The 16955-nt window shown below is 38.4% G+C and overlaps 1 protein-coding gene across 3 annotated transcripts in view; it reads right to left on the bottom strand.

Moving 5' to 3' along the window:
• srgap1a (SLIT-ROBO Rho GTPase activating protein 1a) overlaps positions 1 to 16955 on the bottom strand; it is a 126113-nt gene that overhangs the window by 61806 nt on the left and 47352 nt on the right. For all 3 annotated transcript variants that reach the window (XM_022679592.2, XM_022679590.2, XM_022679591.2), the window contains exons 3-5: positions 16490 to 16652; positions 7307 to 7369; positions 24 to 206 (exon numbers count right to left, since the gene is read on the bottom strand). In XM_022679592.2, coding sequence (XP_022535313.2) covers positions 24 to 206; positions 7307 to 7369; positions 16490 to 16652 — 409 coding nt within the window. The remainder of the gene's footprint in view (positions 1 to 23; positions 207 to 7306; positions 7370 to 16489; positions 16653 to 16955) is intronic.

Below are 16955 nucleotides of genomic sequence, written 5' to 3'. Positions count from 1 at the left end.
AAAAGAGACATGCGGTTCAGTACCTTCTCCTTCATCTTCTCAATCTTCTTCACAGAGCTGCGTCTCTGATGCTTCTCCTCCATCCGCATGCTGAAAACCGGCTCTCCAGAGCGTCCAATCTGCCTCTCCTCCTGCTTCTCAAACTCCTTCAGCTTGCTCTCAGCACTGATGCTCTCCGTATGGTACATGTGGTAGGTCTTCATCACCTGTGGGCCCAGAAGTCAGAAGTCAAAGTTTGAGTCCAGACACCTGCACTCTGGAGAGCTGCACCACCTGACAGATGAGAGTGGGCTTTCATCCACCCACTCAACACTTAACTAATTGATTTTTCAAGCTGCTTTTATGTTCTCACCCTCTTATACTCCTGTGAGCGAATGTTCATAAGTATGAATGACGGCCTACGTGCATGAAACTCCAAACAGACTCTGCAATTCCACATTTTCCCAGACCTTTCTCAGACCAGGTGCATTCACTGCTTTATTCATTACAGGTGGGGGGTTGACTTCCCATGCATGGAATTACTATTAAGTATAGAGTTACTGTAAGCACACAGAAAGATATTCCTATTCCTTACTCCAGTCACACAAGGAACACTATATCAGTAATGAGCCACAGAGGAACTCTTTATTTAACCTCAGCCTTCATATCATCACTGCCTGGGCCTGGAGCCAACGGAACCAACACATCATCAATCAGGAGTGGACCAAAAGACTGACTGACTACAGTGTCTTTAGGATTTTAGTTTAGGAAGAAGAAAAATATATATATACATAAACTTTAACTCTGGTTCCCTTGGTCCAGCCCAAGCAGGAGAATTATGTTGTTGTTACATTTTAGTCTTGAATTGCTTTGCCATCACACTGACACTAGAGACGCACCTAAATAAACATTTTCATCTAATACTGAACATGAAATATACTAAATACTGAACACAGATTTTCACAGGATTTCAACATTTTTCTTTTTAAATTTAAAAATGTTTGATCTAACACAGGAAACCGTAAACCAGGCTCATTAACCAACACTGTCTTGATATTAGAATAAAATCACATTTTTGATACAGTAAGTGTTGATCTGTTTAGTGCCACAGAATGTAATGGTACTGTGGCTGCATCCCATCTTACACAAGTCTTTACTTCACTAAGGCAGAAACACTAATAAACACAGTTTTAAGGTAATGGTAAACAGTAGTGTGTGGTTGGCAATACAGCCATACTAAATTGAAGTGTCGATGGATGTTCTACAAGGAGATCTACCCCTGTTTATCTCTAATGAGAAGAATTCCTATAAACCAACCATGGTTTGTTTAATAAACTTTAGGCAGCATTCATATTTGCTTTAATGAACTGCTTTAATGAACAGTGTAATTCATACATGGGTTCATTTTAACAAGATATCTATATTAAAAAAAAAACAACTGAATTTTATATAGCATTTATATACACAGCCATTAGCTATTAAATTAAAACCACTGACAGATAAAGTTAATAACATTAAATATCTGGTTACAACAGCAAATGTCAAGGGGTGGAATCTACATATATTAAGTAACAAGCGAACAATCAGTTCATGAAGTTGATGTGCTAAAAGCAGGAAATTGCCCATGCTTTTAAATCTGAGACACTTACCACTGTCCACCTAAAACAATACACAAAAATCTAATGCAGTCAAGATTCATTCTGCATTTAGGGATTTCACAAAGATTAGCACAGACAAAGTGCAATGGCTGAGTCCTGCTCTGGACAAATCTCCTTTATAATCATGGCATCTCCTCTGTCAGGTAAGAAAGATAACTAGAGGAACCAACCTGCACAATATTAAGAGGTTTTAATGCTATGGCTGATTGGTGCACACAAACATACAGAAAGAAGAGAAGCTTTAAAGTGTACTTAAAACAGCAATTTTAAATATTATAAGATAAAAATGACACAAAAAGCTACACTTCTTAAGCAGTTGTAAACAGCAGCTTAGATACAAAGAAAACTGTTCTGGAAACATGAGCATGCCAAGCATATTGTTGAAAGCCCTTTTCCCATTGCATGAGTCATTGTTATTGTTAGTGGGCTATTAGAAACGCTGGGATGACTTCAATAACATGCATTAGGACACCAAGCAGGTAGCAAGAAGTTAATTACGCATTTTAACCAACTTTAAATGGAGCGAAAAATGTGACAGCTGCCTAAAACTCATCTTGAATAAAAATAAACACAATCAAATATCAGAGAAATTATAAAAGGTATAAAATTGCTTGTCATTTAGCTAGTTCCACACATTACACTTACTGCTTGCTTCTTAACTCTAACACTATGTTCTAAGGACAAGCTGAACGAACACTGGTCCCGGGCAGCCTCAGCCAAACCATACAAAGTCACTATACTCTTACTACATGGTACAGTAAAGACAAAATTTTAGTAAAACACTGTCTAATGAAAGCCAAATGGCAAAAGCTGGGTTAAAGTATCTCTAGAACATTAGGCAAATCGTGCGGTGTTTTTGGTATAAAACACTGCAGTCTGAACCTACAAAAAGTGCTTTACGTGGTTTTAATGTTATGACCTGTAAAATGACTGACCCCAGAGCACAATGCTTTATTCACAGGCCGAACCCACGCTCAGGGTCAGTCCAGGCCATAACCACTGTACCGAGTCACCATACTCATAATAGCTGGTACAGTTAAGCCTTAACTGGACTCAAAACACAGCCTGTCTATAAGACGGCCACCAAAATAAACATAGCCAGCTAAAGTTTGGAGCGGGAGCTGGGTTTCTCTGGGTTATCCTGGCTCCTACTCTTGTCCAGAGCTGTATAATTAGAAATGTGGTTAAGCAGACTGACCAAACCGTGGGCCTTGCTCTCCACATGCTGTGATGAAGCTTTGGGCCGGTGTTTGTAGTTCTCGTTTTAGAACGACACCATTTTAGCAGTTTATAAAACCTGTTATTTTACTAGTTGTGGTGTTTAGTGAATGGGGTTTCTGGTGCAACGTCCTCTGAGGAGCGATTCCCCTAAATGTGGATAAATATGGTCTAAAAGAAGATGACACACTGATCAGCAGAAGCTAACTGCACCGTGACATATGATACAACACAAGAATAATGAGCTCATCGGCAAAAAAAAACAACATATGGAGACATTGTTGGAAAGGAATGGAACTTTGTATGTGTGAACTGTACAATTGAAAGGAGACTTTAGAACCCTGTTGGTCCACTTTCAGCCTGAATAATAGATGCTATACAGTTGGGCATGGAGGCATCCTGTGGCAATGATGTTGCAGCTGAGCTTGTAGATCCTGCACAGTCGTAAGTTGCCCAAGTTGCCATCTCAACTAGTACTATAAATACTTGATTGTCATAAATCTGGCGACTGGCCAGAGCAAATCTGGTGAAGACATTCCTGGGAGACCAACACAATCTGTGGGTGAGCATTATCCTGCTGAAAAATGCTAGTTTGACCCTCTGACACAAGAGCATCATGTGGCCCCAAGATGTCATGAAAATATTGCTAAACTGTTAGTGTCTCTTGTATTACTACTAGGGGTGACTGACTGTTATATCCAGTGACTTGACTCTGGCTGTTAAATAGTGGTAGTAAGCTGAATATATGTCAGCTGAAGCATTAATGGAACTGTACAGTGCGAGGAGGCTGGAGAGCAGGAGTATACTGGGAAGAGAGCACATGTACCAGGGGGGCAGCAAATCTCTTGGGACAACACACAGCCAGTGAGTGAAGGACTGATGAACAATATCAAATGCTCCAAGGCTACAGGAAGCACTTTATCTGCCCAGCTCATCAGCGGCGTTATTTCCTGTTGAGTGTGCGCCTGTGATTCACAGCTGCTCTTTCCTGGCTGGTGGTCATCACTGAGCTGGCTTTAGAGACTCTTACTGAAAATCTTTGGTCTGAGCTCTGATGGAAAGTGAATGACTCTTACTTTTAAACTCAATTAATGACACAATGGAACACCATTACAAACACATTACAAATACTGGAAATTACATTGAACCGGTACCTAGAATTGGTAATGGGTCAATACCAGTGAATAACACCACCACCCTTTCTGTGGGAAACTAGGTTTTGCACACTGTGCTACACTGATACAACATTATTGGGCACAAATCAAACTTAAATCCATCCACCTCCACAAAACGCTCTGGAATGCTGGGTTGTAAAACCAATAACCTGATCTAATTCCTTCACAAATCTTGCTCCACAAATAATCTAATAGTAATAATATGCTTTTCCTGCCATTTACATTTATTTAAGTGCAATTAAATTCTTCCCTTCACATATCCCAGAGAGCCAAGGTCAGAGCATGGGTTAAGCAGGGTCAATTATGCTATGGCGCCTCTGGAGCAGAGGGGGTTAAAGGCCTTGGGAAAGGTCCCAACTCTAGCAGTGTGAACATGGATACCGCAGTGTGAACCCTGTGATCTCTCTTATATAATAATGCATTAACCACTGAGACACATACAATGTTAACAACTGCTGGCTAATTAGCACATAATAAAATATGTTTATGATTCATTTATAGATACTGAATAATTAGTAGGTGCTAAATAACCTATTAATAAGTACTAAATGATTAGTAGATACTGAAAATTAGTAGATGCTGAATAATCAGAACTGTTTATATAATTAGTAAGTACTAAACCAATGTAGATACCAAATAATTAGTAGGTGCTGACTAATTAGGAGATACTGAATAAATGGGAGGTGTGAAAAGTAGATAGCAAATAATTAGTATGTGTTTTTCCAATGATCAGCAGGTACTCTGTAATTACAAAAGAAAAAACAATATGTAGGTACTGAATAATCATAAAATAAGTGAATATACTGAACATTCAGAACTTTTTATTAGTTGTTTTTAAATAATAAGTACATATTGAATAATCATTAGGTCCTGATTAATTAGGATATACTTAATAATTGGGAGATAATTGAAAAGTAGATAGCAAATAATTAGTATGTGCTAAATAATCAGATCTGTTTGAAAGAATAGCAGGTACTCTGTAATTACAAACAACAATATGTAGGTACTAAATAATCAGAAATGGACTTAATATACTGAACATTCATAACTTCCTGAATAATTAGTTTGTTTTAAATAATAAGTACATATTGAATAATCAGTAGGTGCTGATTAATTAGGAGATTAGGAATTAATAATTGAGTGATGATTGAAAAGTAGATAGCAAATATTTAGTACGTGCTGATTAATCAATTTATCGAATGATTAACAGGTACTCTGTAATTACAAGAGTACAAACAATATTGGGTACTAAATCATTCTGAACATTCAGAACTTCCTGAATAATTAGTTGGTTTTAAATAATAAGTACATATTGAATAATCAGTAGGTGCTGATTAATCGGAAACTTGTGAGTCGTTAGTAGATACTGAATACGTAGGTGGTGAATAAGTGATTTTAAGAGGCTAGTGTTCAAGGGGTTAAACTAAATCAAAAAGCAGCTGTAGTTTTGTGTGAGTCACATCACTGATGATGTCTTTTCCTGCTGTCTAGGCTTAGTCTGAGCATGATACACTTTTGATGATCAAATTGAGTCATGCACTTGGATTAAAAATAGCTATTTTAAAACCCCATGAACTCTAGGCCTGTTTTTTTTTTTTATTGAAACAGGCCTGTTGATCTGTTTTTCAGTAACTTTTGCAAAAGTCTGGATACAGACACAGATATCAAGTTATCACATTAATTCAAATTCTAAACACTGCTAACATTTCATTTGCATTCAAACTCAGATATCTGCCCATGCTTTCACTAGTGCCTCAGGCAGTGGACCACACATTAGCATGTTAGCAGAGCTCCAGAGCTAAGAGAGAGGCGTGAATCTCGCAGCACTCACAGCAGGCCTGATGACCACAATTAAAGCAGGGGAATTAACTATTGATCGCTGGTTTAAACACAATGCTCCAGCAAGGTCAGAGCATGCAGACACGGAGTGGCTGCAGCGGTCTGGTGCATTCATGGTGACGAGTGGGGAAGTTAATAATCTGCAGTGATCATGGCTACTGTAGCCTGGGGCTAGAACTGACTGGGGATAGATATGATCATTATCGTCTGAGACCACACCATCTGTAGGGAGAGTAGCTGCTGATTTTATGTAAAAAAAAAAAAAAACTCTCATAACAAAACTTGACCCCAAAAGTGGTTCAAATATCATTCTCTAAAGTTTGGGGGTAAAATGCATCGAAACCTGGATTGTCAAGGTATTTAAAAAAATGAAGATTAGAAGAGTTTATAGGGGAAAGGGAAATTATTAAATTATTATGCCAAAATGGAAAAAAGGCACTTTCTGTGTTTGGCTAAGCAAGTATTTTACAAGCAGTGGCAGCATGCCCTGAAGGGCTAAGTGCTAAATGTTGCTGTGTACAATGCAGGGAGTGAGGGGGAGAGCCGACAGGGAGCAGAAAACAGGCCGGTTTAAGTTCATTTTCATAAACTTTTTGCACAAAAAAATTAAATAAACCATTTAGCATCACATACTGTGCTAAGACTTAATTAACCACACACCTCTATACAAACTTAGAGTTTTTTAGCTAAAAGATACAAGCTGTACAGGGCTAGTATCGTTATGTAAAATTAGGTAACTTAGCCTTAGCATTTGTTTGTTTACCAAAAGTCTGTCTGACTTGTTTACATTTTACCCAAATGTGACTAAGTAGTAGCACTGCTGAGGTAAATGTATTGTGATTTGTTGATTTATTAAACTCTTTAAGGTATCAAAGAGTTTAGGTGTTCAATAAACATTTCAAAACCGTAGTTTTGTAATTCATATTGTGATGTTATTTATTTTTATTTAATTTATTTAATAATGAGGGGCTCTGAACGGTCCAGCAGGCTAAGCGCTGCCACTACGATCAGGAGAACGTCGGTTCGACTCCTGTTCATGTTGTTTGCCATTGGCTGATGTGATTGGGGCAGTCCTATTGAATGGTTCGGGTAATAGGCCGTGTAAATTGGGGAGAAAACGGGAAGAAATTAGAAATAAAATGATAAAAAAAAAGTATTCAATTATGAAAATGTGGAAAAAATAATATTCTATTACACAAATAAAAATGTTTGTTTTGGATTAGTGCATTTGGTTCATTTTGGTGCATCTCTAGTTTATACTTTGTATTACATTTTTAGCTACTGTATACAGATAATCAACTCTTTAAAAAGATTTTAAAAGTTTTTTTTTTTTACTTTTGACAGGCAGTCAATGTACTGTTGCAGCTGCACAGTATGGTTGTTTGTGGCAGGCAGGTATTTAGCAGGAAAAGCAGTGTAAATGATGTCTGTACTCACCGTGTAGAGCTCATTAAGGACTTTCATCAGATCCTCCTGCAGCTGAAAGGCGATTTCTTTACTCTGGAGTAAAAAAGAACAAGAGAGAACCAAAGAAAGCATTACCAACCAACTTCACAGTATGACAGAAGGTCTGACAGAACTGGCTCATTCTTGTCAAATCAAGCAGAACAAAGCTCTCAACATGGTGTGTGTGTGTGTGTGTGTGTGTGTGTGTGTGTGTGTGTGTATGTTCTGAGGTTCTGTTTTTTGGATGCTTAATGAGAATCTTTGGCCTGTCTGACATCAAACAATCTACTCAGTAAAACACAACTACCGGCCGAAACCAAAGAGAATAAAACCAACAGCTCTGAGAAGTGTTTCTCATAAGTTTCTGTCATGTCTGAATTTACTGGAATAACATACTGTGCTTTGGAGTTCAATGACAATCATAAGCTGTTAAAATAGTGCCTATTTTGAAGACAAATTCTTGATTTTTCTCGCTTGAGGTGCTGTCACGAAAGTAATATATCAATAGAGTGTATTACGACAGAACTTATAATTTGTACTTCTTCCACTAACGACAGGGCCTTTAGAGCTTAGATGGTTACACTACTCTGTTAAGATTTAAAACTATAACATGTTAAATCAAAATACAAGTAAGAATGCAAGCTCAGAATCACACTGCATTCAGAGTGCTGTTTAAATCATACAGCAGCTCATACAGAAAAGCAGTGCTGTAGTGAGATCCTCCCATCTTACAGGCTGCTCTAGTCTCCCACTAACTCAATCATACCTCCACTAATCTGATTCTAAATGCCTTTCCCAGCATTCAGTCAGTGAAGGAGTCAGCAAGCCAATCCCTTCTCAAAAGCAATAAATACATTTAGAACTACTGGAAACAGAGCAAACCCTGACCAAGTAAGTGACCAGATGAGCACTAAGAAGCTCTTTAGAACCATATTTTATGTTTTTTTATTTCTGTGTGATTATTGAACAAACAGCAGGGAAGAGCATGGTCAATGCAATATCCCTAATGAGAACCCTGATCTCTTTTTTGTTTTCTTAATTGAGTTTCTGCACAGTTCATATGCAGTCTAGAAGTAAGAATAAGAGTGCAGAGCTCAAGACTGAGAAGCATCCCAAACTAAAACATGTGTTGGATTTATTTATGTATTTTTTCAAACTGTCATAATGTCATGTCATCTAGCAGTGACTGCAGGCTTATAGTGAAAATTTAATACACATAATACTATCACCCTGAAAGCATCCCAAAAGAGCTATAACCTTGTTCAGTGCCATATTTTTGTCGGACCCTGGATGGCGTTAGTTTTGTTGTTTATTTGAACTACTAAGAACTATAATGGAAAAAAAAAAGCTTCTCTGCCAGTTTTTGTTTACATTCCTCCCCTGTCTCTCTGTCGCTCTCGTTCTTGGGCTCCCTAACTCTTTATAAGGGCGTTATTTCCTGGCTGTGTCTCAATTCACTTGCCGGGTAGCAGTGGTAGTGTAATGGACTGCGACCCTGATGACACATGTTCGATCCCTTGTGGGGAGCAATGTGTTTATTTATTCATTTTCTCTTTTTTTCTTGGGTTTACCTGCTCTTAGATCAACTGTTCTGCAATTGGGTTCAACAACCTTCTGGACTGGACAGCTCCATCCCATTACTCTTCATTTACCAAAACAGATTTGTTTTTTGTGGCCCGCCATGTAATGGCTTGGAAAATATCTGGCCCACGGCCAAACTTAATTGCCGACCGCTGCTGTCATGAAGCATGGTCTCCATAGGGATCACATCAAAGAGACTTGGGCAGTCAAGACCCTTTCACAGGGTTCACAGATTGTCCTTTCTAGGAACAATTTTGGTATGTACTGACCACTGCCTTCCAGGAACACTCCACAAGACCTGCCTATTTTTAGGAGATCTATTGGATCGACCATGTGGTCATCCAATTTGTTTTTCCTCAAGGTATCCTAATGGCAGCCGATTTTTTCCTGCTTCCAACACAACAACTTTGAAGACTTGGCGATTGGTCATGTTCTGCCTAATGTATAGATCCCACACCTAGACAGGTGCCTTTGAAAATTAAACCATGGATTGTATTCACTCAGCATGTGTGGTTTTATGTTATAGGATGGGAAGCACAGAATATTTGACAATAAAAAAATTCAATAGAAAACTTTTGGTGTTTGGCCAAATAAGTGAAAAGACCAAGTAATGTATAGTAAACAATTATTTTTTTTTTTAAGTCAGTGCAGTGCAGTGTTTACTCTAACATTTGGATATTTTCACACTCCTCCGAGTTTTGGCCTACGCTTATTAAACGCAACGCAGGCATGTCGTAATGTTGTAATCTGTGCCAGGTCTCTAACTCAAGCTCTTTAACTCAAGGTTGTGGTTTCAGAGCATAAGCCTACTGTAGGCATGTGTCAGATAGAAGTCAAGAGCCACTCTAATCCAGCTAAAGACTCACACACCACTCACACTCAGCTTCTCAGGTTCTGTGAAGTGCTAGCGGTGTGTGTTTGTGTGTGTGTGTGAGAGAGAGTGTGTCTGAGAAGCCTGTGACAGATCCAAACAATCAGCCATGCTAAACCCCAACACTTCCTCTCAGTGACAGCACGGGCACTGTCCAGGCATGTGGCCACAAACAGGTGCAGGGATTAATCACAGGTCGGTGCCAAACGCCGCTTTATAATCAGCCTTTCCCTCAGGCTGACCTCATCTCAGGCGCCTACCTGCCCGCCTCTGCCTCACACACCCCGCTTTCAGCCAATAATACACGCTGGCTTCTCCCAGTCACACGTATAGAGAGCTAAAGAGGCTAAGCCCATTTAAGGAGCAGTCACACATTCTAACTGTGGAGCTCTGGAGGTTCAGGAGCAGACAGTGGACTGCAGGAGCTGCAGGTGAGAGGGCTCCTGAGTCTTATGTTAACTCACCACGTAACCATCATGCAAAAATCTTTTGTAGTTTTTCTCTTTTTGCCACAATAAGAATATGGTAGTTTTTTACTACATCAGAACCAATAAAAAATGCTTCAAAATTATAAAGAATAAAATCTTTTGACATTGATATCATTTAATTTTACGCAGGGATGCACCAACATGAACACGAAGGGCGAATAATGTTTCTATATTTTCGACACTGGAGGAATAAAAAAATATTTGAAACTTTTGCTTCTGATTTTTCAGGAACGTCATGAATTTATTGTATTTTCATTTTAAATTATAAGTCAGGTTGCTGTGAGTTCAAACTGGTGACTATCCACAGACGTCAGAATAAGTCTCAGGATTTAGGGCACAAAAAAGTTATTGGATATTAGAAAAATCAATAATATGTAGCTGACTCAAACTGCAATTTAAATGGACATGCATTTTGCATTTAGTGCCAAACAATATATATTAAAAAAAAAAAATAAATAAATAAATAAAATCACATACAATTTGTGTTATAATGTTATAATTAGCTTCTTTTCTTCTCTATTATTTTGCATAATTCTCCTTTATATTGCAGCACTGTCTGCTGTCCCTTTGTCCCTCATTTAATCCTGTGACAGTCACGGTTTTAAAAAATGCTTTAATCATCCTGACTATTTATTTGAGGAAGTGACACAAAGTTTCTTAGAACACACTCTTCAAATAGACAATCATGGGATCATGTTTCCTTTTTTCTACATATTAATACATTTTCACTTTCAGATCAAGCTTGTCGAGCTCAAAGTTTCAACATTGTTCCTTCTCCAAATAAAAAGCGACGGAAATATATATATATATATATATATATATATAAAATAATAATAATAATACTCATGTAACCTTGCCAGAATCAACCCCATACCATTTTTGAATGTGATGGCACAGACAGTCAAATCACTGTCATGTTTTTGTCTTAAGCAAGGATTGCTAAATAATTTTGCTTTAATTGAACAGAAATTTGAGCAATGTTTATCTTAGACAGTGATGATTAAGGCCTGCAGTTTTTACTCAGTGCTAATAGGTGGAAATGCAGGAATATAGGCTAGCTACATTAGCCACATTACTTTTCTAACTAAATAATATACAGCACAAACTAAAAATCACAATAATAAAACAGAAGTACAGTGAAATACACTGCCACACAGAATCCCACAGGTGCTTCATGACAGCTGGCTATAAATTGCAAAGCCATATTTCAAAAAAGCTGTTAAAACAACAGACACCTAAGCACTTACCGGATATTACTGTGGCTGGTGTTATTTTACAGCCATGCTACAACAAAAGACCTAATATACTACCCAGCCATATAAACACACCCTACTGCTCTACTCCTTAAACAAACAATGCAATGTGAAACTGAACAATTATTTTCTCAAAAGATGAGGTTATGTGAGGACATGTAAGGTTCCAGTACCGGGAAAATCCACCTTCAATTCCCACCGCACCACTGCTTCCATAAATAACCCACCAGTGTGGAAATAGCCAGCCAAATAAATAATGAAAACAAAATGCATGTAATAATAAAACCTGTCCAAGCATGAAGGAATTCCACACTGGAAATAAATATTTGCAGGGGGCAGTGTGCAGTACTTTGATGCCAATTCCTTCTTCTGAGGTTGAATTAAAGAATTTATGACTGTACAGTAAACGGCATTAATTATTGTATACAATTACTGTACAGTTATTATAAATGCATAACTGTTTTTTTTCCTTTAATTAAATGTATTTATCCATAAAAAGTGTGCTAAGATTCCTCAACACACAATGATACCTAGCAGTGCTGAGAGGATGAATGCCAGCATGCAGGCTACTTTATTTAAATCATATACATTGCCAACCATCCACATCAACCACTGTACCAACAGCCATTGATAATGCGAACTCACTAGACAGCTTACCAATAGACCTCTGCAGTGGCTAGTATTATATTACGTGAAGGAGGAGGAGAGGGAAAAACGCAAGACTGTGTCAGACTTCAAACCATTGATCACCCAATGAAAGAGTCAAATGTTAAGACACCTACAATTAATTAATACATTTTTAACTGAATGAAAATATGACTTTTCTGGCCTTAATTAAGCTCAACTTTAGATTAAATTAGATTAAATCGTTCAGTCATGCTTATGAAAAAATGATAATCCAAACTATGGATGCACTAAATATTTGGTATTCGAAATTATTATTATTTCAGGCTTTAACTGATTAAAGAAACAAAGAAAATAAAGCGTATAGCACCACTATCCAAATGAATACCTCTTAAAAAACTGTCTGCTTTCCCGCTAAAAGATACAAGCTGTACAGGGCTGGGATAGTAATGTTAGCTGAGATAACATGCCTAAAGTCCCACTCAAATATGAGAATATTAGAACTGTTTAGGTAAATGTATTAATTAAAACTGCACTGGTGAGGTAAATGTTTGACTAGAGTAGCACTACTGATGCATGCCTGATGACCAATTACATACAGTTCACTAAACACTGGACATGACGCCTCATGTTACGACTAGCTGTCTCTCTCTCTCTCTGCTCTCACAGATGATGAGGAGACTAACTGTGTGTGTGTGTGTGTCTGTGACAGCTGTGTGTGTGTGTATGTGTGTGTGTGTGTGTCACAGCAGAGAATACGAGGAGGTGACAGTGGGGGTCTGGGTGTGCAACCCATTACTGAAACTATGTTGTGATCAAAGGCAGTGGAGGGTGCTGATTACAGGCCACAGCGCTCTTAACCCTGCCCTAAAGATCCAACACCAACCAGACGCTCCAGCAGCACAACTGCCCTGTCACACCACAGACTGGAGGGGGTGCGGGGTTCAGAGATTGATGTTCAGAGTCAGAAGGGTGGCTTTGCTTTATTGTCAACAAACATGTTCTCATACTGTAGGTCACCGTGATGACTCACGAGCGTCTCCTCTAGTGTCCACACACACAAGGCTACAGTACGAGGCATTACAGCACTCTAAACAGCTGTGCACCACAATCAGCACATCTGCTCTTTTGTCATAGCAGGCCCTTCAACATCCCACGCCGTAATAAGCACCTTCCTCTCGTGTCACAGGACTACAGTAAGAGCAGATCAGAGCACTTCTGCTCACATCAGCACAACAGATGGGTGTGTTTATTTAGATACGTGAAGATTCCAGCTCAACTTAGAATATGTTTACTAGTTCCAATAAGACACGGGTCATCTGGATACAGTTTTAATACACTTTTTAATACATGTGAGAGAAAAGTTCCAGAACTTTGAAACATTACATTATAATACTAGACTATATATACAGTATATATAATTTTTTTTTTTTGTGATGTCACGAGAACAACAAAATCAGAACGCGCTGTTTTGTGGATTAGCTGCCATTTAAAGATTATATGGACTGGGCAGCCCTATCAAACCTACTGTTTAGGTTACAAACTGGTTCTAGGCTTGCATAAGGTTCTTTGATTAGGTAAATTCTTAAGCAAATTATTTCATCTCATTAGTTTTTTTCTTAAATTTGTATATTCTAACCATGAACAATTTAGGAATCTATATTCAGTGTAAAATGTAAAATCTGGTAGCAGACTGACCTTATATTTTGCCTAAATTTAATTCTAAGTTCCATACTGTATATAAAAAGTTGTAAATTGGATTAAATAAAAAATGTTAATTAAACAGCAAGATTTTGAATTTTTTTGTGTTTAATTCAATAAATGTTTGCCATTCAGACAATTCTGAGAGATTTTAACTTCTTGCCATAACACTGTTTGGTACCGCACATTGTGATACTACACTTTCTAAACTTGTGCAGTTGAGGTATTATTAAAAATCACAATTACCTAAATTCAGGTAAATAAAAGAAAAATCACTACAGAAAACAAACCATCATGCTCAGTCACCCCTTATGCTACCTCCTAGCAGTATTTGAACAATCCTGTTTAAAAATACAATCATTCAGATGGAAAAGTGTGTAAAACGACCCTCCCTAATGAGCACAAAGTTACTACGCTTATAGTTCTCTCATATTTCCCACTTTAAATAAACAACCTCTTTCTGTCCTTCCCATCTCAGGGCCTCATGGCCAAACGTGCCTGAGAAACCCCTCGGCTGCCCTCACTTGAGAATAACCATTTCTCTCCGACGTTCAGACCTTGTAATTTAGTGTTGTGGTCAGCTCATGTGACTCCGCCATACGGGAGCACATGATCTGTCTGGGAGTTGTCCCAGGTCTGTGGTCTGTGCTGAAAAGAAAGCCACGCTGCCTCTGCCAGAGGGCCGCCGACATCAAACGGGTCGGAGGGGAGCGCGATTAGAGCCTCTCTTTGGGAGCTTTTCCACAGGAACCACGACAGGCCACAATAGGCCATATGGCCGGACCCACCTCACAACTCTGACGAAGGAGGACTGGCACAGAAACAGCTCGCACCACAAAAACACACAGACACCAGCTCCAGCTTTGGGCAGGGCTTGCTGTGGAGAGGTCAGCTGTGTCTCGTGACTGGGTGGTATTTTACGGTACTGGTCTCTCAGTGTACCAGCTGAGAGCAGATGTCTGGAATTTGAAGGATACAGTGAGAACTAATAGAAAGGATCACAACAAAACTACAGAGGAACTACAGATAGAACAAATGGCAAAGAAAGTCTGACAAAGGGGTTTTAATTCCATCAAGAGTCAACTTAACCATCAGCAGTTTCTAGGAAAGGAGAGCACAAGCTTCAAAAAGCCAGCGTTAGTGTTACACAAACACAGGGTTGTATGTATGGTTAATATTAAATACGAGCACGGACAGAGCCTTCTGTCCTTGTAGTTCTTGTGCATGTTTTATAAAAGCTTACAGATACAAATGGAACATAGTAGTAACAGTGGAATAGTGTGGGCAGTGCACTCAACAGTTCAAGTGAAACACAAGCAGAAACTTTGCCAGAAAAGAAAGATTTTTTTAAACACCATTTATAGATGGTTACATCAATTTACAACGCTTTAGTCTTTTTGTAGTAAACACAATATCATGGCCTCCTCCAATATCACTGTGTTTGGTTTTGATTCATAGAAGCATGTGGACAGTGTCAGTTACAACATACAGTATACTTCTTCAACATATTCCATTTGCACATGGTAAGGGAGCATACATGAGTTTTTAGTCTCAGTTGACTGATTATTGAGAACACTGGGCTTAATTCACTTCACAATTTTTCTTTAAAAGCCTACTTTTAAAGTTTTTTCTCAAGATTCTGACATTCAGCAATGTTTTCTTTTTCAGAATACGTGCATTGGTCCATTAATGTATGAGCATTATAAGCTATGTATAAGATACAAGCAGTTCTGCTATTTAAAAACAGCATGACTATAAAGTAGACTTTTTGTTAGAACATTACTGCTGCTATAGCAACTTGTACTCTGTACTTTATGTTGCTGCTCCTTGCCTAGTCTCCCTATTTTGTGTATTCATCCTAATATCTATTTTATTTTATATTTTATTAATAGATAAGTATTTTATTCTATTTTATCTTAATTTAACAATTGCTCATTTGGGTGTAAACTGGACCATGAGAATACAATTTCATTCCACTTCATGTACCACATTTGATGTTTATGACAAAGTCTCACTGAATTACCCTAGACAATTCTTGAGATAAGATATTGGTGAGTAAGGGCCAAAGTGGGCTACAGTGTTAGAAGCCCAAAGAACAAGTCTGTCTGGTGTCACTTGAACACTAATTTGACTTTTTTTTTGACAGATGTTTTTTTTTTATACAATAAATCTTAGAGTTTACATTTGACTTACTGAAGTCACTGCTTCATTTACTCCACATGTGGTGCTAATCAATGAATGGGGTAAACGTGCGGTAAAGAATGTTGGTTGGCAAATTCTGTAAAACTGACAGCAATAAATTCATAATTCCTGTTATTTGTTTATTTAGGAGGATGTTATCCTCTTCATTAACACAAATGCCAAAAAGTATTGTAGAGAATTGTCTTGCAATATACTGAGTGTGACAGACTCACAGTAGTGTGATAATCATTACCGTATGATTTCCACTTCTAATTAAGACAGGTGCTTGAGAAGCCCCTATAGATCAAAAGATATAAATCTTGAGAGAAACCAAGACTCAAAAGGGGGACCATTCCTCCTCTGGTTGACACAAAACAGGATAAAACTGCAAATTAGATTTTTCATCAATTTTGTTGTAACAAAGTATTTACTGCAGTGTGAATGAGTGAGAAAGAAGTAGGATTCCAGCTCTAACCTTTTTCAGCAGGCGTGTGGAGTCCTCACTGATCTGCATGAAGCGCATGATGACATTGTTCAGGTAAATATCACTCAAAGTAGCGTGATCTTTACTCTCCCGCCGCACCTGATTCAGCAGCAGATACCAGCAGTTCACTGGAGACAAGAGATTCTGGTCTTTCCTGGTTGGATAAGAGAAAGAGGGAGAAAAGAAGACATGGGAGTTGGTGAGGTTGCACTGAAGCACAGTCAAAGGCAGTGGTGGTGTTTGTCTGTTTGGTGCTGCAGGCTGACAGCTCCATCTGTGCAAGAGATCAAGGCCTGGAGAAGCTCCTTACCCTTCAGCTATCAGCACTCTCGAAAAGAGCTTCAGTGTTCTTTATAGTGTCAAGACTCTGAATGCTCGCAACTCAACACCACCAAACAGACCCACAGTAAACAATTGGTTGGATTTGAGCTGAACCCTTTGAGAGGGTAGCACTCCA

This window comes from Astyanax mexicanus, chromosome 9 (assembly GCF_023375975.1).
Source record: "Astyanax mexicanus isolate ESR-SI-001 chromosome 9, AstMex3_surface, whole genome shotgun sequence".
Taxonomy (NCBI): domain Eukaryota; kingdom Metazoa; phylum Chordata; class Actinopteri; order Characiformes; family Acestrorhamphidae; genus Astyanax; species Astyanax mexicanus.
This window is presented reverse-complemented; position numbering and strand designations above follow the sequence as displayed.